The sequence below is a fragment of the Anser brachyrhynchus genome (genome assembly GCF_964034855.1).
Source record: "Anser brachyrhynchus genome assembly, chromosome: Z".
NCBI lineage: Eukaryota > Metazoa > Chordata > Aves > Anseriformes > Anatidae > Anser > Anser brachyrhynchus.
The window spans coordinates 18,333,485-18,359,319 of record NC_137697.1 but is presented as its reverse complement, the minus strand read 5'-3'; the positions used below and the strand labels follow the sequence as shown (position 1 = coordinate 18,359,319).

The window sequence follows — 25,835 nt, the reverse complement described above, 5'->3', positions numbered from 1 at the left end:
ACAATCTTCAGCCAGCATGAAAAAGAGCACAGGGACAAAATTAATCTGCTAACAGTAAATAAAGCATAATATTGATGCTTTCACCAGAATGCTAGCTCCTCCAATCAGGAAACTACAACACTAATGTGTGCTAGAAGAACAAAACAAAACATATAGTAACTTCATGTAAACGTTTGTAAGTACTTTGAATTTTAAAAGCACCAACAATTAATACTATTCAGTTTAGCACTGTTTTCCTATTTTTGAAAACATTCAGTGAACATGTATGCAAAGATAAAAAAAAAAAAAATGATGGAAATAAACAGTCAACTGCTCTGTTGCATGAAGACAATTTTGATTATTTTAATGTTCTTCCACAGATATTGTACAGCTCTGAGTAACTTTTTCCTGTGTCTCAAAATGCTCTTAAAATCATGTACCAGGTGCACACAGAACATGTCTGTTACACAGTGAATATAATATACCTACCTGGCTCAATAGCAGCAGATATAAAAGACTGGGCCTCCCTTACTCTCTTCATCACTTCTTCCAGTTCCTTGGCAGCAGCTTGTGGTGTCATTTCAGGAGGCTTCACTATTGCATTATTGGAGTGATTTATTCTAAATTAAGGAAAAATAAAACCTTTAACACACAAACAGTTGAAAACAGAAAATGAAACATAAGAAAGGAAAATACTTTAACTTCAACATACGATTAAAATTTTCAAAGTTCAGTAAAACTGCAGATTTTTCACAGCATTTATCTGTTGCCTAAATATCTGAAATGTATCTTTTATTCCTTTCTAATGTTACCACTTTTAAATAAGTGAGGCACAATGTTTCTGTTTTACTCTAAACAAATGGAGGTTTAAGTCTAGAAATCTGTTCCTCTGGTTTAGATCAAATCTCAAAGTTAAGCCCTATTTTACACATACTTCATATATAAAACTTTGGACGAAGGACTTTGCGGATTCTCTCCCTTTTATGGCTTCCATTGCCTCAATATTAAATGTAAATGTACTTTACTCTATGCCATTCACATTCATCTTAGACGAAGTTATACCCAATCTTGAAACTGGAGTTTACAAGACTGTTCCAGTTAACTAACAACAGATCATTATATCGAAAAAATATTCATCACAGTATATTCCTACAGATCAGAGTCATGAATGTATGAGGATGCTATGAAATCTCTCATTCAATATTCATATGGATAATTCATTTCTTACTTCAGTGGCCTGTCTCCAAACATAACTCCATTAAAGGCAAGAGCTCGAGGTACAGAATTTTGGTCTGCAAATTCCACAAAAGCAAACCGTGTTGGTTGAGTCTCATCACCCGCCATTCGCACAAATTTGACTTCTCCAACTTGCTTAAAGAACTCAAGCAGCTGATCCGCTGTGGTAGTCTAGAAAGAGTCAAAGAGCTTGGCTGAAGTAAAATATATAATGAAAAAATTATCCAACATATCAGGTAACATAAAAACTATAGATTTTGCTAAGAAATTTCACCATTACTACACAGGTGACATAGGTTTGGTAAGTTACACTATAGGAAAGACAGGCATTATTTTTTCTTCCACTAATCTAAAGAATAAATTACAGTTTAAAATAGTGCAACCACAAGTCCTGAAGTCCTACATTTAAGTTATAAACTTGCACAGGATTTTGCACATTTCAGGCAACCCATTTGAAGTAACTGATGAGGAATTTCCTTATACACCTATGTCAAAGCTATTTCTGCTATTATGATTTTTGATCAGTTAAAAACAGCAACAACAAAAACCAGAACAACATTACAAGACTTTGGTTTTATTTTTTCTACTAGCTTCCAGCTTGTTTTATTTTCTTGCAATCAACGGCACTTTTATACTCTTGTAGCTACTTTGGCAATCAAATAACCCCCCAAAACAAATACTCATATTGCCATCAGTCAAAAACAAATCATTTTTCAAACAAATAAATCAGTAACTGCTGAAAAAACAGATTTCTGACAGACCTAGCTTTTCTGTCATTGAAACTCAGAAATGCTCAGGCTAATTTTGCAACTTTTACTAGGACAAATCATTAACCTTCTGCTATAGTTAATTTATTGTGATTCAGAAGGTGAATTCCTTCTTGCTGTACTTAAGCAGCTGCACAGTATTAGAGAGGGACAGCTATCATGATCTACTGGCTTCTAAGGAATCACTCAATTAATACAGCCCAGTTGGATCAAAACATACAATCTTATTTCTGTTGCTTGAATTCAGTCACACTGTTATTCCTCTGGTGTCCTGCTAATCTGAATTACACAGTCTGGTGCAGGATCTGATCTGATTAGTGCAAGAGCATTCAAAATTTAAAATAATACTAGTAACCAAAAAGAGTGAGGTTTTTTTTGTTTGTTTTTCTTAAATTCCTATTGTCATCAGCTACAAAAAGCTCTTAAGACTACAATCCATAAATTACAACTTTATATCTTCCACTAGAGTTTCTCATACCAAAAAAAAAAAAAAAAGAAAAAAAAGAAGAAGTTACCTGGGAATTTAAGTTTCCAACATATACTGTTCTCCTGATTTCATCGATTTTGGATGGGTCCACATTCCCCATTATTGGTGGCTGTGGTATTTCCCCAAGTGCTGTTATGTTAGGGTCCAGTGCTGCCGCTGGTATTGCTCCCAAAGTGCCAAGTGAAACACCAAGCTGAAAAACACAAAAACAACATATGCTTTTGATCTAGCATTGGTGGGAAATACTTGCTAGTGTTCCTCTGTGTTGTGCATTTCCCTGAAAATCAATCTAAGAACAGTGGCAGTATTTTAAACTTCAAGATCCCTACTTTTTTTTTTTTTTTTAAAGAATAAAAATCTACCCACAAATGACCTGGTACAGTTAAGATTTTCTGTGGGCTACTAGTTACCATCTTATTAAAGGCATCTGACCAGAGATGCAGTGTATCAATCAGAAAACATGGAGGCGTGAATTTCTAATGCTAGTAGTCAATCAAATTGATTAGGATGTCTTCAAGCATTGCTATTACTGTTATTTTTTTTTTGCCACAGCAAGTATTAAAGATGAGGAATCGCTAAGGACTGATCTAAGTTTGGTTATAAAGAATTTCACCTTGCAACTGCTAAGAACCAAGAAAGAAGAAGCATCAAGACAAAACATGCATTCAGAATGCCATGACCACTGGAAATGGACCATCAAACATGCACAAAGTTAATCAATCTAACACCACACAAACATCTTTGCCTTGCAGAAATCAACAAAATCTTAATCTTCTTCTGACTTATGAAGAAAATATATTACAATATTTTGCAAGTACTGCTGCACCAAAAAAGCCCTGTAGTTAATATCCGGACGTCAAAAGAAATTATTCGGTGGTGTAATTTCCTGCACATTTTCATTCTTCAAGTACTTAAGACCAAGGAAGAGACAATCAGGACTACAGAGCATTCAGGAAGTGTGATTTTGTTATTAAGTACGCTCATCTGATGAAGTATGAAATAAAACTTTTAATTTTTAAGTCCTACCTCACTAACAGAATGTGTGAGAAATCATATCTGTATACACAATGCTATTATGCATGTACAAGAGCATATCATGCTTGACTATTTTCTAGTTCATCTTGTGGGTTCTGCTTGGTTACTTATAATTCCAACATCTAAAGAAAAGCCATTGGTCATCACTATTGACAAATACAGAAAGTAAAAAAAGAGTTTTTAAGCTATGTAACAGGCATAACCTGTTCACCAAAGAACAACTTTCTGCATTCACAAGCATAGCAAATTTACTGCTTCTGCTAAAATCTAAGGAAAAGAGAATATTGGCAAGATGACATGACTAATTAATACTGTACGTGAGAAAAAGGGAAATTCCACGGATAGTACCTCTGCATTCCATCTCCTTGTGTTGTCTACATTTACCCAGTGGAGCCCATCGGTCCAAGAAACCAACAGTTAGCAACCATTGATGCAGCAGTAGAACAAGCCCCAAAAATGCCACTTTGTAACTAACAATGAATTCTGGATTGATGGAATAAAATACTGAGGTTTTGTTTTGAAAACTTTCATTCACAGAACAAGATAAATTATTCATATGATACTGAACATGTGCATTAAATTAACTCCTGGAGAATAAGGGGGGCATTTACTATTTGCTGTCATCCTAACATCTGAACAGACTGGCAGAACTTTATAATAAATTATGTTATTAAAAGATGGGTATGAAAACAAAGTCACTTAAGAAAGTTATTTTAGAAACAAATGTCTCTAAATCCTGCTATTAATTATGCTTAATTAGCAGCAATTAAGCAGTTGAACCATGAGTAAGCACACTTTTGATTTATGAAATGCCTAAACTATTACTTCATATATCAGTGAGCATAATATCACCGATCTTAATAGAAAAAAAAGCCAACATTCTTGTGAAATAAAAATGATTTTCAAAGCCAAACATTGCCTCTTATGCAATGACAGTTATAACTGGTGACCTTGGTCCCACTGTTTCTGTATAGAAGTTGTGCACTCTAAAACAGCTGCTGGAGTAGAAGCTTTGAAAAGGATGGAAACTTTTGTGCAGATTTGTGAAATACTGCAGCAGAAAACAATGTTGCATTTTCAAGCAAGGTTTTTATGGAAGGGATGAAAGAAAGGAATTAATTGATACTCATTTCTTTTAGGATGCTTGTAATTATCAGCTAAGTATATAAAAGTGGGAATAATGCTTCTGGTAATCGAGACAAATGAGGAATCATTATAAAAACAGGTAAGTCAGAGTCTGCAGGACACCCTTAACACAAAAACAAAAAATCCAGGATGGTATCAGGAGCATCAGTAAACACACAGCTGCAACACATTTGGAAGACTGAGGACTTTCATCTTCAAATAACATAGGGGCGGTGACACTAAGTCCAATTTTTTCTGAAGTAGGTTTTGCTATTTCCAGAATTGTGTCTGAACAGGGCACAGTTGCCTGCTGATTTCAAGAAAAGCTTACAGGGGTAGATGGGAACAGTACAGAAGTAGCAGCAGCTAGCTCTTGTGCTATTTCCAGTGAAAACATTGCTAGGCAAACAGTCAAAAGTCCTACCACTGAGATATTAAATAGAAGCATCCTAATGCAACATTTCAACATTATAAAGGTCTGTGCCAATTTAAACATTATGTTTTAAATGATTTTTAGGAGATGGATAGCATTGCCACTGGATCAAATTAATGGGTCTAGAAAGGGACAATTAACATGGACACAACCAAAACCAGTATTTACCCACTAGTTTGAAAATTAAAAATCCAAAAAAAAAAAAAAAAACCAGGAAAGGTAGTGCACATGTATCTCATGATCCACCCTCAAACAAGGAATCACAACTAGATTCTCACTGATTTGACACAGAAGAGGACAACATCCATGGATCAGATCATTCTTGGTCTCTGAATGCAGAAAAGGCTATTAGATATAGATGAAGCCAGGAATCAAACAGCAACTGAATTTTACTTACTGTAGTCAAAGGTGTTGGTGTAGGTATAGGAAGCAACCCTGCACCAGGCATCAGGCTTGTCATAGTAGGAGCAGGTGCCAATAAAGAAAGGGCTTTGGCTTCATCTGGGATTTTACCTGAAGAAGCAAATGAAAGCATTATACAGAGTTTGCACACTACACAGATGTTATTCTTTCTATGATTTTACAATTACCCTTGCATTTAAAAAGGTAATAAATAAGAATGAATCTATCTACCAGATCCTTACAAAGAAACAAATAAGAACTTAAGTTTTTCCTTTTACCCTGCCCTACTAGGAAAAACAAAAGTGAGAAAAACTTCAAAGACTAGCAATCTCATTAATGGATTATTATTTTAAAAACTGAATATGTACACAATTATTTAACACTTTGAGCTATGGGTCACCTGTACTGGAAACTTAATGTTCATGAACCAAACGATATCAAGCATGGACGCTTTCCCAGGGCGGTGTTTTCGCGGTGATCGAAAGTTGTTTTACACATGACAACCGTTCGTGTTGGCTGCATCACTAATAGCACACAGAACATCAGATACAGAAAAGAAGAACATTTTTTAAAGTTTAATCCCCAGAAATGGCAAATAACCAAATCAGTAAAAGAAAAAAAAAAAGAAAAAACATGTATGTGCTAACTGAAATTTGTGCTTTTTTCTCTCTGAAGCTACCTACTCCTGATGTAAAAATAAATAAAATAAAAACTACTGTGACTCCACACAATACACACTACAAGTAAAGCTGGGGGAAGGAAAGGGGAGCGCAGAAAAATTTAGATTTGTACTGTCTTATATTCTAGGTCATCTCAGTTTATCTGAAACTTTGATAGATTAGCTGTAAATTTACTGAGATTGAAGAAAATCATAAAAAATCAGCTAAGAAAGCCATATGTTCCTAAAATATGCATTTTATACTATTTCAACCAGATTATCTTCTCCCTGTCATTATAACCGTTTAAATATATGTAATCATAATTTAGATACTAAACATAGGTTTCATTAAAAAGTTAGATACAATTAGACTGCTAAATTAACCCCAAAAATCTTCAAAAATTAAAAGATGCAATAGCTGAACAATTAAACGTGCCTATTAAGTTTGAAATGCAAAGGGATTTTAACTGATACAAACACTAAACAATCAAAAGAAAAACTACAGAACGCAGTTCTAATTATACTACACATCTAAGATTTATTCAAAATTGCTGGCATAACTGTATATATGCTAAGCCACTGAGCCTTTTGGTACTACCACATGCACTTTAATAAACCAAATGTTTTTATTTAAACTTTTTTTAATAGCCAAGATGTCTACGAAAACTGTACTGATTGAAACTGTATTTCTTAGCTATAAACCCCTAACTACAAGATTTGAAAATGAAAATATTAATATTCTTATCAAAAAGAAGAATATTAGATAAGTTTTAAAACACTGTGTAGTTTTAGCTACACGAGTTCCAATATACCCTGCAAGAATTATACTATTAAAAAAAAAAAAAAAGATGAAAAAGGTACTGCAAAACAGTAATACAGATCTGCAGCATGGACTGGGTTACAACTGGATGTGACCAAAGGACAAAACAAATCTAAATGAAAATTAATTTATATGCAGCATGTGTGGAATAGAAAAGATAAAGTAACAGTACCCATCTTTTTCTCATGCCTCCTATTTACATTTATTTTAAGTTTTGAGGCACCTTGCTCTTTAACATGTAACAAACCACTTGATTTTGCTATCTATAGGAAAAAAATAGGAAAATTATTAGCACTCAAGAATTAACTCTGCAGTCATGTCTTCCAGGGCTTTTTAGAAAACATGCATGAATCTGAGTAATCACCACAATGTTCAGCACTCATTTTGAAGTCAGGCATGCAAGGAGAGGTGTACCTGACCTGCTGTACCTGATCTGCCTGACTGCTCACAAGAATCATGTACTTTGGTGCATATCCTGCCTACGAGGTAGCTAACTAAACAGTCTTTCCAATATACAGTTCCAGTAACTGTGCATGCAAATTAGGCATACAATTACATACTAGTTCTTCTGAAAGATCAAAATACTTAAGTGTTTTCAGATAACTAATGAACCAGACCACTAACTATCAGACCTAATCCTGAGCAGAGAGCTTCTTGCAATTAACAGGATACTTAAGCAGGATTCCACATGATCAACACACATGGCTCAAGTAAATTCAGTAACAGAAAGGGCTCCGAAAATTGTGTGTCTGCGTGCTACTTTTGATCCTTGGTCTGTAATGTACATAAGCATATGCCTAATTTAAATATGCACTTACATACAGCCAATTCAATATAAACAGGAACCGAGTTAGGCACACAATTAAACATACAGCGAGTTAAGTTCAGAAAGTTACTTATATTCAAGCCTAAACTTTAAGCGTATGGGACACCTTACTGAAATAATAGGAATTATTCATTTGCTCAAATGTTGCTTAAGGAACCAGCTGAGCACTTTTCAGTTAAGTCAACTATTATAGCAGTTAAAAGAATGCAGAGTATGCATATATTAATTACAAATTAGCAGCATTATGTCCAGAATACTTAGGGTTCTAAATAGTGTAACGTTTCGTTTTAATAGAAAATCCATTCGGTCAGTTCCACGCCACAAACAAAGATCTGCTGGTTCATTTTATTGTAGAAGGGTCTAACTCTACAAACAGAACCCTGAAAATTTGCCTGTATTTTCAGAGACACTGTATTTTCACAGGTTCACCCTCCAGTTTTTAAGATCAGGTCAAATTTTTAAATAATTCCATAGAAAATAAACTGGGACAGGGGAAGAAAACTTTGCACATCTAGTTTACTGAACAAATGAGTATGAGAGACCAACTAACCTCACGAATTAAAAACAGACTAAGTTTTTAGAGCTTTATCTCCCTAAGTTTATAAAAGAATATAAGCCCACACAGATATACAACAAAACATGTTGGTTATGATACAGTAAGTTAGGATACTTTAAGAATTATTTAAGAATAACAGATTTGTTTTTTAAACTTGGGCTTAATGGAAATGAGGTAAAGATACTGATTTTCTAATAAGGGAAACAGAATAAATGTCATATATACCTCATATTAGTAATATTTCTTAGAAGCTTTTGATTGTTTAGCAAATCACAGATTCTACGATCATTTACTTAATTACTCTTTGCTTTGTGATGGAATTTGGAAGCACATGTAGATTAGTTCTGCACTGACTAAAAATACCTTATGCTCCTTAGAAGATGTACTGTTGTCCTAAATATATATAACTGTTTTTTTTTTGTATCATCGAAGTGCTTAAGAGTCCTAGCCAACTGAGTCCGTACCAGAATCCACTTTGCTAAATGATGAACAAAAATATTTGTATTAAGCAGGTAGTAATCACAGTATTATCTCCTTCCAAATGCTCAGAACAAATTAACTTCCTGTTTTTCATACTTAAACTACACGTTTAATCCTCCCCTCAAAACTGCTTCAGCAATAAGTGAGTTTGTTTTAAAATATTTTCATATCTGCTTTAAACATAATTAGAGGTATTGTTATTTTCCTGCTATTTTAAGTCAGTGGCAAACGCACACTTTGAAATAAAATAATTTCTGTGTGATCCAATTCATGATTGTTATTGGATTTAACAGCAGTGATTAAACAGATTAGAACTAATGGCAACAACCTCAACTGCCGAGGTTTCAAAATAAATGAAACAAAGAGTATGAGGCAAAGCTCTTCCCAGCTGCAGCTCACAGCCTAGTGCATTACCAAACTGAAACCAACTGATCTCAATGCACTTAGCTGGGAAGAGAAATGCCTGAGGATGAAACATACCACCTGGCCCACCATTTCTGCTGTAGAGGTTCCATTCCACAAGAAAGAACATATCTAAAGATAACCTTCTCAGTCACTCCAGCATCAACTACCAGGGCTTGAGATAACTAAGATGACTTTTTTTTTTTTTAAACTTCTTCACATAACCACCACTGGAGCATGTAAAAGTGCAACACATACACATACATACACACACACACGCATACAGAACTGATTCAATCTTCACACAAATAACAATGTTAAAAGACAATGTGCCTCATATAACACATTCCAATCTAAACCTCGGGCTGCGTTTGTACTTATGAGTGGTATACAGTCTTTCTAAAAATTGTAAAAACAAAAGGATGAAATTTTACTGCCACTGACCTCACTGGAGCAAGATTTCATCAGAAACAAGTATTTCATGACATTCACTATCCATGAAATTGCAATTTCAGAAATAATTATATTTTAAACTCTTTATATTAGACATAAATAGAAAGCCTTCTTTTAAACAGACCATGCAACCTAAAATAAAAACTACTCTGCTGAGAAGTGGGGCAAATAGCAGAGAAAGATCATGACTGTATTTTGCAAAGTTAATGTCTCCAGAAAGTAAGAGTTTTAAGTGTCCTTTTCCAAGGTGAACTCGTAACGTATAACATATGAAAGAACGTATCTTAAAACTATTTTTCACTATTCCAGCCTTCTGACACAATATGCTCATCTGTTGAATTTAGATGCTTACATGTATTCAAAACCAAATTTATCCATGACTCACAGCATAAAAATAAGTTAATCATACTCTGTGTATACCATCCACCATTCATAAGCAGCTTCAGGTCAACTTCAAAATGAAGCACTGCGAACCCTTTACAAAACACCATTTTTACAGAACTGAAGTACCAGTTCACAAGTACAAGGGAAAGAGATTTAACAAAACAAAACAAAAAGGGACAAAATAAAATAAAAATAAATTAAAAAAAAAAATAAAGAAAAAAAAAACAAAGGAAAGAAAGCAAAATAAAATAAAAACAGAGACAGGGCGTCCATCTTCAGCAGGCCAGACTTCGATCTCATTTCCCCCATGAAGGTTTCACTTGACGGCAGGTTTAGTGGCATGGCAAACAATGCCTAACTCAGGCAAGTGTAACAGGTCTGCCTTGGCCAGTCTAGTCATCTAATAATGCACAAATATCACACAGAGAAAACATACAAAACCAAATTAATAGTCAAAATCCATCTACCAGATAATGTGGACATAAAATTTAGAATGATTAGGGTGGCATCTTTGTTATCTTTCAACCTTTGTGTTCTCAAAGCATAACATTTAAAGAAAAACCTACCCATACACACAAAAGAAAATCACATTTTAACAGCTTGATAATATTACTTCATTTACAATTACATTTTCTGTTAAATTGTTTATTAAATGACACAAAATTAACATTGTTTTCATTGCATAGTGATCCCCACCTCATATTTCCTTGATTTACCACTGTTTAAATGCACTCTAAATTTCAGATTTTATTGTGGTTTTTAAAACCAAGTTTTCAAAGTTTTTTACCTCTCCTCTATGTTCAATTCGACGCATGAAACATTTCATTACTGGCACCACTGGCCACCAATATAATTTAATCTTCCAGTAAAGTATAGCCATTGCTACTTTTAAAGCTTGTGATACACTCAACTGACTCCATTAACAATGCATTATATGATACATAGGTGATTCAAAATGTTGTACTGTGATCTCCAAAGCCATGCTTATTCCACACAATATACTCCTTAGGAAGTTAAACTTATATGAATTCACATCTTTACAAACTAAAACGTGTGATTCTGTTAGAAAATTACACAGAAACAGTATTCTGACATTAAGAAAAAAAAAATGTCCTCACAACCCAATCACTTGTTCAGCTAATTATGCATGAAACTGGGGGATTCAGAATGACTTAGAACAGTGACAATTTATCTGTAATGCATTTTCTTAGAAATGTCTAATAAGTCATCTGCAAATGGGGTGGGGACAAGGTTTCTTAGAACTTCGATTTTATTCTCCTTCCACTCACTGTCTACCGTCAAAGAGACACAGGAAAATGTAGCTTTACCTGCCTGTTGCCATACCACGTCAGGCAGTGATCTCATCACAAGAAAAACACCAGGAAGTGTTGTTCATTCATTAGGCAGCAATCTTCCCTCTCTGGCAGTACTGAACCAGTGTTAAGGTCGTTTGGATGAAACATAAAACTAAGATCCTGAATAATTTATAGTCAATTATTTAGGGACAACTTTTCAGTTGTCCGGGCTCTCATCGGATATATTTTGCCTACCCAGACCTTCAAGTTGATACAGCAATATCCTCTTCATGGTTTACGAATAAGTTCAAAGAATAAATCAAAAAAAGCTCTTTTGTTGTAAGAGTTACTAAAAATCTAGGCTTCACAAAGACAAAAATATAACAAGGCTATGAAACAGGCAGTATATTGTAGGTCAATATAACCTTCAGTTAAAGTACTTTTAGAGTCCATGAAATTTTGGAGACTTGCCAGAGTTTGCTAGAATATCCCAGACCATTATTACAACAGTACTAATCTCATACTATCCAGATTACAATATGGCAAGCAAGCCAAAAAAATGGTACCCTGGGATCATTGTTAACAAACTCCAGGAAGTCAGCAGCATTTTTTAACCAAAACCTGACTCTTGCAGTAAGTCACATTAGCAGCAGGTGTTTCTGGACTTGCTGCAGCATATGGTTCCACCATTCAATACACTGTTTTTCATGGCAAAACAGCTACCATGCTCAAAGTGAAGTTAGCTTCAGTCCACCAGCTGGAATGTTTCCACTCCAGGGAGGCAAAAACTCCAGATTCAAATGGGCAGGTGCTCAATTCCACAATGATCCCAGTGAAGTCAATGGGGCTCTGCCTAAATCCCGTTATCTGCCTATGCACAATTCAGCAACAATAGGGCCATGTTTCATAAAACTGTATTCAGATTTGGAATATTAGAAGTAAGAATTCCCTTGTATTCAACACATCTGTAAATTACGGGCTCAGAGCTACTTCAAAGAAACATCTTTACTAAGAGCTACTTAAAAGAAACATCTTTTCTTTACTAACAGTTATAAAAACACTTTACTCTGGAAGCATTCTGTGCAGTTAATTGCATTTTTCAAGAGATATCTAACATCAAAAAGGAGTACCAGTATGTAAGAAAGCATTTTTAATGCAAACGAAATAATACGTTCAACAGTAAGAAGGGAAAACTGAAATCTTGTTATTGCATAAGGAGGTAAACTATTTATACTTTATATTCAAATAGTAGTTATCACCATACATACAAAATATTTTAAATTAGATAAATCTACAATGGCTAAATGCATACATTGCATGTTGACAAGACAAATGGAGACTCAGTACAAAAAAAAAAAACAGAAGTAATGAGCATCATCAAAAGAAAAAAAACAATCCCTCCTCCCCCCCCCCCCCCCCCCCAAGAGAAGTCACACATTAAGATCCAAACTGCACTGTTAACTGTGCAAGGCAATTACCTAATATTTTCAGTGCTCCATTGACTTCAGTGAGAGCTTTGTGTAGGTATAAGCTTGCAAAGACAAAGATCATACTGAAGGAGAAAAATTTACCTTATTTTCCCCCAAAAAATATCTAACAATGGAAAACTGAATTAGCCTAATTTAAATCAAATTATTTTTTCTAATGATGAATTTAAATTAAATCTCTATAGCTATGTTCCTTAATTCTATTCTCAATGTTGTTTCAAGTCTTTTTTTTTTTTCCCAAAAAGCAATAAAATAAAATAACAATAGAGCACCACCTCCTTACATGAAAAGCTTAAAACAATTAGCAGACAGGACAAAGACCAACATTACAGAAAAACATTTAGAATACCAACCTTCTGCACAGGGCACAACTATCAAAGCTCTGTCAATAAAAACCGTGTTAGTTAGATGCTGGGCCACACCAACACTCGATGCTTCACGAAACTTAATATAACATACTTTGGAGGAAAAAGCAAGAGGTGCGTTGCTGCAAGATAAAAAGGAAAAAACAATCAGTTATACTGAATAAAGGTATGCATGCATTTTTAACCATTATTTCTTAATTAAAAAAATAGACTTCCTGGAAAAGTTACCCAAAAGACAAAACTATAGAAATTTATTAATTTCTGTCCTATGTCACTAAAAAAAGCATATCACCTCCTCCTTTTTAATGAAAACTTACAAAAGCTAAAACCCCAAATCTACAAGTCTTATTTTCTTTACAAATCTTGCTATACAATGTTCTGAAACCAGGACAACTTCGCTATGGTAACTACCACAAATCAAACTACATTCACCTAGTAAATAATTTACAATAAATCTTTTTTCTTCCTCTGTATAGTCCTTTTTAGGAAATCCAATAAGTAAGTCCACTCATTTTTCAATGTGTCCTTCAAATATTAGCCCATAATAACTGATAAACCTTCTTCTATCTTCACTGAGGAAATTTTGTTAATTCTTAATATTAAAAAAATCTTGGGCATTCTTTCAAATGTTTGGTCTGGGTTCACTAATGTAACAAAAATCGTTTTTATCCCTCACCTTAGTCTGGCATAATATAGAACAGGATAATACTAGAGGAGGTAGGAGGAATTCACTCACTGCATTAAGTCAGAATAAGAAAAGTACAAATACACATGTTGGGTAATGTGTTTATCCATTAAACAGTATACGGACAGACATGTCAGAAAGCACCATATGTAAGGATTTTAATCATAAGCAAAACCAAAAACATTTGTTTTTCAAAACGTATTTTAAGGTAGTGGGAGAGACATAAAACATGTATGGAAGTCAAGATTTTACAATTGAGAAAAACACTGCAAGATGACTACATTTCTTTACCCCATTCATTTTGTCTGTGGTGGCCAATGTTTTCACAGTTTTAAGTTTTTGTATTTAGGAAGGAAATAAAATTATAGGAAGACCTCTGAACCACCTGTAAGGTCTTGGTTCAGAACGTTTTCCAACATCAGAGCCGTCAGGGAGCTTTGACTTTCTCAGGTAGACATTGCTCACTGTGAAGATGTTTGCTGTAGTTTGTTTTTTTGTGTGTTTTTCTTGGGTGAGGGGTGTGATCTTTTCTGTGTGGCTTTAGGGTTTTCTTTGGGGGTGGGGTTGGTTTTGTTTGTTTGTTGGTTGGCTTGGTTTATTTATTTATTTAATACACATGCTACTGTTACAGCCCAAATGGCTAACGTCTCCAGTGAAGATTCTGTGGTCCAGACTGTTCAAAACTTCTAACATCTCTTGGCTTTTGCCTCCTTTTTTTTTGTTTTTAATATCATTGCTAACTGAAGAATGTAATTCTGTGAACAAGACAACTCCAGCCCCTGTACATAATCCTTAAAAACTTAAATGTCTACAGAGCCAGCTAAGTAAATTGTAATTTTTATAATATTTTTCCCCTGTATTTTCTGGATTTCAGTCTCAAAAGGTATTTGGAATTATGTTAAAATATTAACATCAGAATACTGCTTAAAAAAGACTCTAAAATGAAGTCTTGGTATAAACTCTTTTCTGAGGGTTAAGGAAAAATTCTCTTGTAAGGAGACCACCTCTGCACAAAACATATCAACGCAGCATCTATGTCCTGAGAAACAATGGAGACCTAAAATTCTCTAAGTTTTTAATTTTACAGTGACTGAATGAGAAGTGGACCTCCTAAACCTCCTCAGTAGACTTCTTAAGAACAGAGCTGGGAAGGGTCTTATTCTGTTTTAATTCCTTTTGTTCTGCCAATATTTTTGGAGGCAGAACTCAGGCAGAGTCATAGTATTCTTTACAGCCTCACAAAGCAATGATGTAAAAAGCAAGTCCTACACCTTACATTTAGGGTTACTATATATAGGACAATTGTTATGAAAACGCAAGAAAACTCAAAAATGAAATATAGATCTGAATGACATTTGAACATTTCTGCCACTTAATTTTCCTTTCTAGTGAGACAGGAACATCAATTTCCCAATAGATTAACAAGCAAACAAAACCATTATATATAACTGACCCTTTCAGAAAACTACCGTAAAAAGAAAGAATCAAATAAAAGGCTGCAGAACATCTATCTAAGGTTCCAGATTTTCTCAAGGTGGTGGCGGTGGAGGAGAAAATAACATAAATAAATAATCTATTGAAATAAGATGTTCTGGAGTAATTGTGCACAGATCATATTCAAATAAGGCTCTGCATGCTTCATCTCAAAGGTCTTATCTACGCTGCAGTCACTGCAGGACACAGTGAAGTCTAAGAAAGAGACACTCCAGGTCACCCAGAAGCAAGCAGCGTTATAGCAGGGCTTCCAATGCCTCATGCAGACAGTTGCGTCTTCCTGCTCTCAAACAATTCAGTCTGCAAAAATCCAATTGTTAATCAATAAAGACTTTCAATACTTAACTGCTTGAAAATCATCTTACAGCCACATTTGCAGGCTTAGCACTACAAATGGAATTTTGAAGGCTTCTGAAACAGACTTCAACTGGGTGATGAGTGTAACATAAAAGCATGACTGGAACTAAGAACCTCAGACATAACTGATCTCCTAGGACGTTGAAATACAATCCTAAACTGTAGGAGCAGTCTGTATACTAGAGTAAATAGCCAAGGCAAAAAAAAAAAAAAAAACCTGTCATACCCTGCAAAAATAGCATCAGATTTCAACTGTACCTGTACTGCAAACTGAAACTCTGTCTTGTTTAGAGCTATGAAAGATAAGCCACACTTCCTGCTCTCAATGAAGTCTATTTAAACAGCCAAAAGAAAGATACCAAATTAATACTTCACTGAACAGCACATTTTGTAGATTTAAACATAAATAACTTTAGGATGTTTAAAAAACACACTACAACAACAAAAACCACCACCGTGCAGCAAACAGACAAAAATTTCAGGCAGTACTCTACAAAGCAGTGAACAGAGCGTTCGCTCTCACTCCCCTGTATATTTGAACACTGGCATCGCTTAACACAAGTGTGGTTTCTCAGGGACTTTTCACACACACGCACTTGCAGGATGCCTCCCTCCTATGTCCTCCACGGCCTCTGTGTATTCCCACTTGAGGAAACTCAATAAGTACCGCAAGTTTTGCAAACGGTAAATTGATGTGCAAAACAATGATAGCAGTTCTCCATTCTCAACATAGGAATTCAGATCTGTAGCCAAATCAGGACCATGCACACATAATTCAAAACCTCAGTAGCTTCTCCTCAGAATTCTGTGACAAAGTACCACCAAAGCTGACGGAGCACTTCTACTGAAGACACTCTCCTTCTACACAGAGGTGGCAAACCCACAGAGGCCCTGAAGTAGTAACCAACAACTCTTACTACATGAACTAATTCTCTTACACGGGCTGTCATCATACCATTTTCCTTCCTTTCAGTCTTCTTCACCGTCTGATTTTCCACACCACTTTCAAATGCACTGCAATTTTTCTTTACAATAAGAAGTCTTTAGATTCAGGAAGAAACCCAGATCTCATTTGGTAAAAATCAGTAACCTGCAATTCACCCATCCTATTTTCCTCAAGATACAAGCAGAAGAGAAAATAGTATCCATACCAGTAGATTAAAAAGAAAAAAAAAAGAAAGTGTGTTTCCAGAAAGGATTTTATAATCATCCCTTACTTTCACTTCCGTGCATTTTTTTATAAAAAGCTGGTTAAAAAGAAAAATCTCAAAGGGTCTCTGAATTTCCTTCTTCTCAAGGCTATAGCTTTGTTTATGAGAAAGGGGAGGGACAAAGAGATTACCAAAAGGCTTGGGAATGAAGTGGAATAAAAGGGGGTTTTAGGCACTGAAATCTACCAGCATCAGTCCTTAAGAGACAAGTCTTACAAGGAAATTGTTAAAAATCTCATTAAGTCAACGTTTCTTGGCACCAGTGACTAAGAACATTAAACGAGTACAGCAGACAGATAAACTCTGCTAGTCTCTCTAAGATCTGATAATCAAAAAAACAAATGAAGAGTGAAATAAGTGGGTAAAAAAATACATCTTTTCCCACTTCCGTGTGGCTTATATTTGTTTACTGATGCTATTCAAGATCCACCATTTTTTTAAGACTGAAGTTTCAGTGGAAAGCCTTCCAGAGACCAGAACAGCATGCAGTTCTATAATCATGTAAAATTTGAAAGTTACTTGTAAGAAAATAGGTAAACACAAACGAGGACTACCAGTAACAACCCACCGAAAGATGACTCATGTTAATAGCTTTTCAGTAAAATAAAAATTAAAAAAAAAAAAATGCTTTTAGTGCCAAGGAAGCTTCATTGACCAGTAGCTAAAATTAGGGTGATGACCATATGGAAACACCTTGTTCAGTGCCAAGAGTCTCAAGTGCCCTCAACACCGAATGCGAAGGTAGACTACTCATAGTTCACATATGCCTCTTCGGAAAATAAGAGTAATAATCAAGTAGCATCTACTGCTACCTGAATAAAACGTGAAATCCTCTGAAATACAGGATAGAAACTTCCCCACTGAGTACCGGCCTTTCAGATACATGACAGATATGAAACCCTTCCTTCTTAAAGGGCTGTCTGATCAGCAGTGACTGGAGAACTGAAGGGCTTTTATCAATGAAAATGAAACACGAAGTGACAAAGTACAAAACAGCGTAGCATGATTCAACTCTACAATCCTAGGGAAAGTCCTCTTTTGGGATACAAAATAACAGACCCAAACAGAACCCATTATTTTAAAAAACAGTCTTAAGATACTGACTGGGAAAAGTCACTAGTATCAGGAAGCTCACTGCAAATACTAAAGCGTAATCTTGAAGAACTTCAATTTTATTCAATGCTTTAAAAAAGCAAGGTGGTTTCTCCCTCTTCCCCTCCACTATCTGTATGGTTACAAGAACTTTAAATCAATTACTCTAACACTAAGATGCTATTTAATGTAATCGGTAAATGATTGTATTCAGCACTGGAGCCTTCCTTTCAGTTTCTTAAAGAAATTCTCTGTTGCACCCTAGAAAAGCAAGGGACGCTAATTGTAAGTGACAGGAGAAATGTAGAAAAATAGTAAAAAGGAATAGAATACTTCTAATAATAAGAGGTCAAAAAAACATAGCATAGCCTTATCCTTTGCTCTACAGTCATTGAAATGGAAAATGTATAGGTACCAGATATACTATCCTTGCTCCCTACTAAGTTATGTACCCTCTTTTTCGTTCAACTCAGCAGTAGGGTGGTGCGCAGTGAATTACAGTGGAACAGGGCTATATAAGGAATTTCCTGTAGAGTACAAGTGATCACCTAGTCAAATTCACCACTTCTACACACTTCTTGAATTACTCTGACAGCAAAATATCAGAGGATTAGGGAAAAAAAAAAAAAAGTCAAAATTAACATGTAATGCTGCAACTTCAAAGAAGGGGAAAATATTTAAAAAAAATAATTGTCAAGAGCCATGCTCCAATATGCTACATGCCCTTGATCAAATTAATATACAAGTAACAGAATGAAACTACTATATTTTTGTTATAAAAAGCAGCTTTCTTAATGAAAAATGTGAATATTTTATACAATCAGATTTTTTGTTTCAGATTTCAGCAGATTAAGGGAAAAATAGAAAGCTGACAAACATGACTGACATCAAAGAGGTGAAGAATGACTTATATTTTAACTCAGAAAGACCATAATACGTGATTAGAAAAAAGGGAGTATATACGCTTTATGAAGTGCGTGCATGTGTATGGCACATATATGACAAATACATTCCCTTTTATATTCTCTTAACTGTTACAATCATATGCAGTTCATATCCATTATAAATAAACACACCCAGCAAAGGCGATGGGATTTAAAAAATTACAGTGAATCTCTTAACTCAAATGTCTTTTTTTTTTCTTAAACAGGAGATGGTTCAAGATCTTCTAGGGAACCTGAAGGTGGATGGTGGCACTGAAAGAGCTGCAGTCAATGACTCAATGTCCAGGTTGAGATCAGTGACAACTGGTGTTCCTCAAGGGTCAGTATTGGGATGGGCGCTGTTTAACATTTTTGTGGGTGAAACGGACAGTGGGATCGAGTGCACCCTTGGCAAGTTTGCAGATGACACCAAGATGTGGTGTGGTCGACACGCTGGAGAGACGGGATGCCATCCAGAGGGACCTGGGCAGGCCTGAGAGGTGGGCCTGTGTGAACCTCATGGGGTTCAACAGGGCCAAGTGCAAGGCCCTGCACCTGGATCGGGGCAATCCCAAGCATCAATACAAGCTGGGTAGAGAATGGATTGAGAACAGTACTGAGGAGAAGGACCTGAGAATTTGAGAGCTCACCATGAGCCAACAATGTGTGCTTGCAGCCCAGAAAGGCAGCCATGTGCTGGGCTACATCAAAAGCAGCATGGCCAGCAGGGTGAGGGAGGTGGTTCTGCCCCTCTGCTCTGCTCTTGTGAGACACTACCTGGAGTGCTGCGTTCAGCTCTGGGGCCTCCAGCACAAGAAGGACATGGAGCTGTTGTAGTGGGTCCAGAGGAGGGCCACAAGAATGACCAGAGGACTAGAGCAATTCTCCTGTGAAGACAGGCTGGGGGAGTTGGGGTTGTTCAGCCTGGGGAAGAGAAGGCTCTGGGAAGACCTTACAGCAGCCTTCCAGTACCTAAAGGGGCCTACAGGAAAGCTAGGGAGGGACTCTTGGTTACGGAGTACAGTGATAGGGCAAGGGGGAATGGCTTTAAACTACAAGGGGGGAGAGTTAGATCAGATATAGGGAAGAAATTCTTCACCCAGAGGGTAGTGAGGCACTGGCACAGGCTGCCCAGAGAAGCTGTGGGTGCCCCATCCCTGGAGGTGCTCAAGGCCAGGCTGGATGGGGCTTTGGGCAACCTGGTCTGGTGGGAGGTGTCCCTGCCCATGGCAGGGGCTTGGAACAGGGTGATCTTCCAACCCAAACCATTCTGTGATGGATACAGAAATGTTCTGTATGAAGAGAAATGTTCATCTCTGTTCTGCAAACTCATGCTCGATAGACGAGAAAAAAATGTTTTGTATGTACACTGAGTATCTGCAATACAGAATTAGAAAAAAAAACAGGTTACAGTTCTATGCAACGCAATATGTAATTTTCTTTCACTGCTGCTTTGTCTATAAAAAAGGATATTACTCTTTTACTATCACATCATATATTATTATCTTTAAACAAGAACTGTTTTATAACTACCTGTTTCCGTACAAGGGCTGGTAAATGAAGTCCCAATCTCAGTGAGAGCTTTTGCTTAACTATTTATAATCAAAGCTTTTACTACTGTTTAGTCTCTATTTATACTATTTACATAACCTAAATATTCTGGAATTACTGAAAGCTTCCATGCCTCTGTACTTTTACTCCTCACTGTAAAATAAATCAAAAATTGCATATTAATATTTGTCATTGAGTAGCCAATATCCATAAGTCCTGTAGCTCACTAAATTCAACTTACTAAATCACATTTTTCAGACGAAAACCTGACTGAAAAGTTAGCTTCCCACTGTTTCATGAAGGTCACAAAACTCATGCTCCAAAATACACTGAAAGTTTGGGTTTCTTACAGAAATGTTTTAAAGTTATGCTGGGTATGGCATGAATTTTTGTCCGATGTCAACTATAATGTAAAAGGCAAACCTCCCTTAACGAATAGAAAGAATTGATTTTTAAAAATCCAGGCCTTCAAGGAAAAAGCAGTAGCAAAACAAAACATTTCTACAGTTTGCTAAAATTATGGCATGTTTTTGCTTGGGAATCCTTTGCTTTCCATAAATTTGACAATGAAACACAGTCTTCTGAATTTATCCTAATATTATTAAAAGATATTTTTAGATAGTCAATAAGCAGCACATCTTTTCTGTTTCACATGAAGAAACAGAAACCCTTAATTGTTTTCTAGCATTGTGATATTAAAGTCAGATCAAATGTTCTGGAGTATTTGACAAGGAAATGCATATTTCTAAAAGTTATGCTTAAAAATTGTAAATAAGATCAACATTAAAATAACTAATCACAATTCTGTAACCTATCTTGGGAAAACAGAATTATTTAGAACTGGTGTTTAAAGCATTGTAACCCTGACATTTCCAAGTCAAAACCTACTACAGTATTGTTTTTTAGTATTTCACGTGTATATATATGGTTTTTTTTCACATATATATGTACCCATATATATAAAATGTTGCTCATGCGTATATATATACACGTATGTATATATGTGTATATGCATATATATACGTACATATATATATGTGTATATATATATGCATGAGCAACATTATATACAAAGACACAAAGATTAATTGCAAAAACCAAGAAAATATTTATTTGCCTTAAAATTTACTATATTGGTGGTAAAAAAATAAAAGCAACAGCTATAACAAAAAATACATTTAGTCAAGAGAAAAGTGTATTAAGAAGCATCCGTAGGAACAGTCCAAAGTAACCTAGAAGCTCTATGAAAATCACCAGAAACCTACTAAAGAGTGTTTAGAATTGTTTAAAGCTCATCTTTGCAGGAATGATTACATAAATTCTATATAAATGTTAAGTCATATTTAATTTCTCTGAATGGTCCTCTTTCAAACCTAGGCAAGTATCTAGTAAAAGATAAAAGTGGACAAACACCAACTGTTTTTGCTATTAAGTTTTAGAAGACCTTTTATCTCTCTGAACCTCTTATTATTATAAAGATCAAAATATCTGGATGCGAAATGACCCCCCCCCCCCCTTTCTGCTACCCCTATTTTACTTTTGTAAGGGGAAAAGAAAGAATATATTGTTCAAAAGGGCACGTCTGTCATTCACACACTGGTATCACAGACGTGTTTATAAAAATTATTAGATGTATTAGTAGGATTATTGTTTTTCCTCCCCTGCTCTGCTGGCCGCGATCTGCTTGGGTGAAACACTGGGGTCAGCAAAATAGTACCTAGATCCATCGCACGCAGCTGCCGAACGACGGCAGCCGCGATTTGGGGGCAGGTTTCGTGCCCGCTGCTAACTTTTACCCGCCGCGGGCGCCCTGCGGAGAGCCTCCGGAGAACAAGGCAGCTGCCGCCCCTCTCCGAGCAGCCCCGCCGCCTCACGTTCAGACAACAAGGCGCCGGCCCCGCCAGCCGGGACTCGCGAGGCGGGCAGAGGAGGGGATTTTCAACAACGGGAGGCGTGAGGCGGGCACCCGGGACAGGCTACCCCCGGCCCCTGAGGCGCGGGGCTGGCGAGGAGAGGCCACGAAGCGCCGCCGCTGCCCCGCCGAGGGCTCGGGGCCGCCATCTTAAGTGCGGGCGAAGCTAGCCTCCGCCGCTGTACAAAGGGCCGGCACCACGTGACCCCGCGCCCGCTGCGGCACTCTCCGGTGCCCGCACTCAAGATGGCGCGGGGGGCCTCCCCCCCCCACACACACACACCCCAACTCCCCCGGGTCCCCGCCGCCGCCGCTTACTCCGGGGGGTAGAGGCGCAGCTCCTCGATATCTCCCAGGAAGCCGAAGAGCGTCCGCATCTGCTCGCTGGTTACCGCCGAGGAGAGGTTGGTGACCTGGATGACGGACGTGGGGCCCAGGGGGAAGCCGAGCGGCACCCCGATGCCGCCGCTGTTCATCATGGCGCAGCCCGCACCGCGCCGCGCCGCACCGCACCGCGCCGCACCGCCACACGCCGGAGCCGGGGGCGGGCCTGCCCAACGCAGAGAGCAGCGCGCGGCGCCGGGCGGGCGGAGCGTCCCGGCGATGCGGACGCTCTAGCTCCCCGACTCGACTGCTCCCTGGAGGCGGTGCCTCCGCCGCCGCCGGGAGCCCCTGGCAATGGCTGCTGGGGCCGGCCGTTAGCGGCGGGGGCGGTCGTTAGGCGATAACGGGAGCGCCGCCCCGGCGGGTCCCGCGGGGGGCGGGGATAGAAAATGAGGGGAAAATGGAAAGTAATTCCCGGCGAAGTGCGCTGCCGGTGGCCGAGAGGTCGGCTGCTACCGAGGCTTTTCAGGGAGAGACGGGTTAATTACCCTGGGGAACATATATACCCGTGAAAACGCGTGGCCTCGCTGCCTTTGGGCAGGAAGGGCTGTGAAGGAATCGGTTGTTAACGTTTTTGTTTTAACTCGACCGGGAATCGGTCCCAAAGACGTTGATTTTGCCTAGAATTAGGCTTTAAGTTCCCTTTAAACGTTAAATTGCCTGGAGAACGTGGGTCTGATTGCTCAGTATTTTAGGATCTAACTGCAGTCTTTCCTAGGTGATAATTGCGTGTCTTGGCGCTACAAAGCTAAGGCTTCAAACGTGGATGTTCTAACCTCTTGGGCCTTCCGTACCCCAAACCTAAACCGAGAAAGGACTGAAGCACTCTGGAAGCCATCTCTGCCGAAAAAAAAGACTGCAGATTTGTGATACTTCCGTGAGCATGTAGGTCAGCAGGAATCTCCGCGTCTGTAAGTCTGGGTAGTGCTTCATGTATTTACTTGTATAATTCTACTGAAGGTAAACCAGTACTCTAGGAAGGATATGTTACAGAATTTTAAATAAAGTAAGTCTTGGACAATTGCTTGGAATTCCTTAAAAATGTATGTGTTTCAGGTAGCATTTAGTTGAAAATAATACTCACCGCAGTCATGTGCTTTTTCTGAGTGGAGTCCTGGTTCTAAAATAACAAGATTCTTCTTAAATCCTTATTTTCAGGCATTCTTATAGCTTAGAGGAGTTCAGCTGGAGAATTCAAGGTCCTTTGTTATGTTTTAGGTCTCTTAGGATTATTTTATCTGTAGAAATCTTACATAAAATTTTCCTGTGTTGTGACCAATAACCATTCAGTTGGTGAGCAGACATGTGGAAACTATTACAGCTCTGAACATTCATGCCTTTGTCCTGCATGTCTCGGTGGAAGGTACAAGAAAAACAAACTCTAGAACTCACTGAGAGAAGAATTCTGTAACATCAGAACTGACTGGGACATCTTCCCTCAGGTAAATCCTTTAACAATAAATACGAAATTCCGATCTACTGTTCTAGGTCCCCCCCCCCCCCAAAAAAAAAAAAAAAAACAGAACCGAAGCAAAATACTATTTACATTTGGTGTTTGTCAGTCCCTACCACAAGACAAACTTAGCTTGAAAAAAGATGAAAAATAATAATTAGATTTCAGAAGAATAGCAAGAAAAAAACAGCCAGCAACCTTGGTTCACGCAGGCTGCCATCAAAATGCCAGAAGCAAACAATGAGTCTGTTTTAGCCAAACTTTTCAAAGCTTAAAAATATGTACTAGTCACTCTCTCCTGTTAATAAAAAACAAAGCTATAGTGTAAAGAAGTTAAATAACATAGATAGAAATGCAGAAGGAGAATCAGTGTACAAACATTTCATGTTACTGACTGGAATGAGGCCTAGGAATGAGTTTTGTTTTGTTTTCTTCTCCCAGGTATGTATGTAATCCGCAGATGGTCAATTTGTTGAGGTTTAACCCTGGTAGGCAGGTAGTCACCACACAGGTGCTTGCTTATTCCTCCCCCAGTGGGATGGGGAAGAAAGTCAGACAAAAGTGAGAATTTGTGGGTTGTGATAAAGACAGGTTAGAACCATTGAGGTAGAAAAAGACCCTTAAGTTCATCTAGTCCAACCATCACCTAATGCTACCAAGTCCACCACTAAACCATCTTCCCCAAACCTATACTGCTGAATGGGGTCGTTATGCCCCAAGTGTAGCACCTGGTGTTTAATTGTTGAATGCTGTGCAACTGGATGCACCCCCTAGCCTATCCTGGTCCCCCTGCAGGGCCTTCCTCAGGCAGATCAACACTCTGCCCGACTTGGTGTCATGTGCAAACTTACTGGGGGTGCACTCGATCCCCCTCATCAAGATCATTGATAAAAATGTTAAGGACCGGCCCGAAAACTGAGCCCAGGTGAATGTCACCTGTGACTGTCCACCAGCTGGATTTAACTCCATTCACAGCGACCCTTTGGGCCTGTCCAGCCAGCCAGTTTTACCCAGCAAACAGCATGTCTGTCCAGCCTATGGGCAGCCAGTTTCTGCAGGAGATGGCTGTGGGAAACAGAATCAAATGATTTCATAAAGCAAACAACGCCCACAGCATTTCCCTCATCCACTAAGTGGATTACCTTCTCACAGAAGGAGATCAGGTCAGTCAAGCAGGACCTGACTTCCATAAACCTGCGCTGACTGGGTCTGATGACTTGGTTGTCCTGTACCTGCTGCGTGATGGCACTCGAGAGGATCTGCTCCATGACCTTCCCTGGCACCAAGGTCAGGCTGACAGGCCTGTCATTCCCTGGATCCTCCTTCCTGTAGATGGGCATCACATTTGCTAACCTCCGGTCAACTGGGACCTCCCCAGTTAGCCAGGGCTGCTGGTAAATTGCGGAAAGTGTCTCGATGAGCACTTCTGCCAGCTCCTTCAGTACCCATGGGTGTATCCCATCCGAGCCCCTAGATTTGTGTGTGTTCAAGTGGTGTACTAACCATTTCCCCTTGGATTATAGGGGCTTCATTATGCTCCCTGTCTTCCAGCTCAGTGGACTGGGTGCCCCAGGAACAATTAG

The 25,835-nt window shown here is 37.9% G+C and overlaps 1 protein-coding gene and 1 long non-coding RNA gene across 8 annotated transcripts in view; one reads left to right on the top strand and one right to left on the bottom strand.

Moving 5' to 3' along the window:
* The window catches only part of SREK1 (splicing regulatory glutamic acid and lysine rich protein 1), a 38,395-nt gene extending 15,295 nt beyond the window's left edge, over positions 1-23,100 (bottom strand). Inside the window, exons 1-8 of one of the 7 annotated variants that reach the window (XM_080573120.1) lie at positions 22,734-22,787; positions 13,285-13,312; positions 13,179-13,207; positions 5,865-5,988; positions 5,460-5,575; positions 2,498-2,662; positions 1,208-1,386; positions 469-599 (exon numbers count right to left, since the gene is read on the bottom strand). In XM_080573120.1, coding sequence (XP_080429246.1) covers positions 469-599; positions 1,208-1,386; positions 2,498-2,662; positions 5,460-5,522 — 538 coding nt within the window. In that variant the 5' untranslated portion in view covers positions 5,523-5,575; positions 5,865-5,988; positions 13,179-13,207; positions 13,285-13,312; positions 22,734-22,787. Of the gene's footprint in view, positions 1-468; positions 600-1,207; positions 1,387-2,497; positions 2,663-5,459; positions 5,576-5,864; positions 12,706-13,178; positions 13,313-22,733 lie in introns of those variants that run through there. The other 6 variants (XM_080573118.1, XM_080573117.1, XM_080573115.1 and 3 more) reach the window with 6 other exon arrangements.
* LOC308185255 lies at positions 13,319-24,460 on the top strand. The gene is made up of 2 exons (XR_013943221.1): positions 13,319-22,819; positions 23,518-24,460. It is a non-coding gene; the product is annotated as an uncharacterized lncRNA (long non-coding RNA).
* Positions 24,461-25,835: the final 1,375 nt, after the last annotated feature.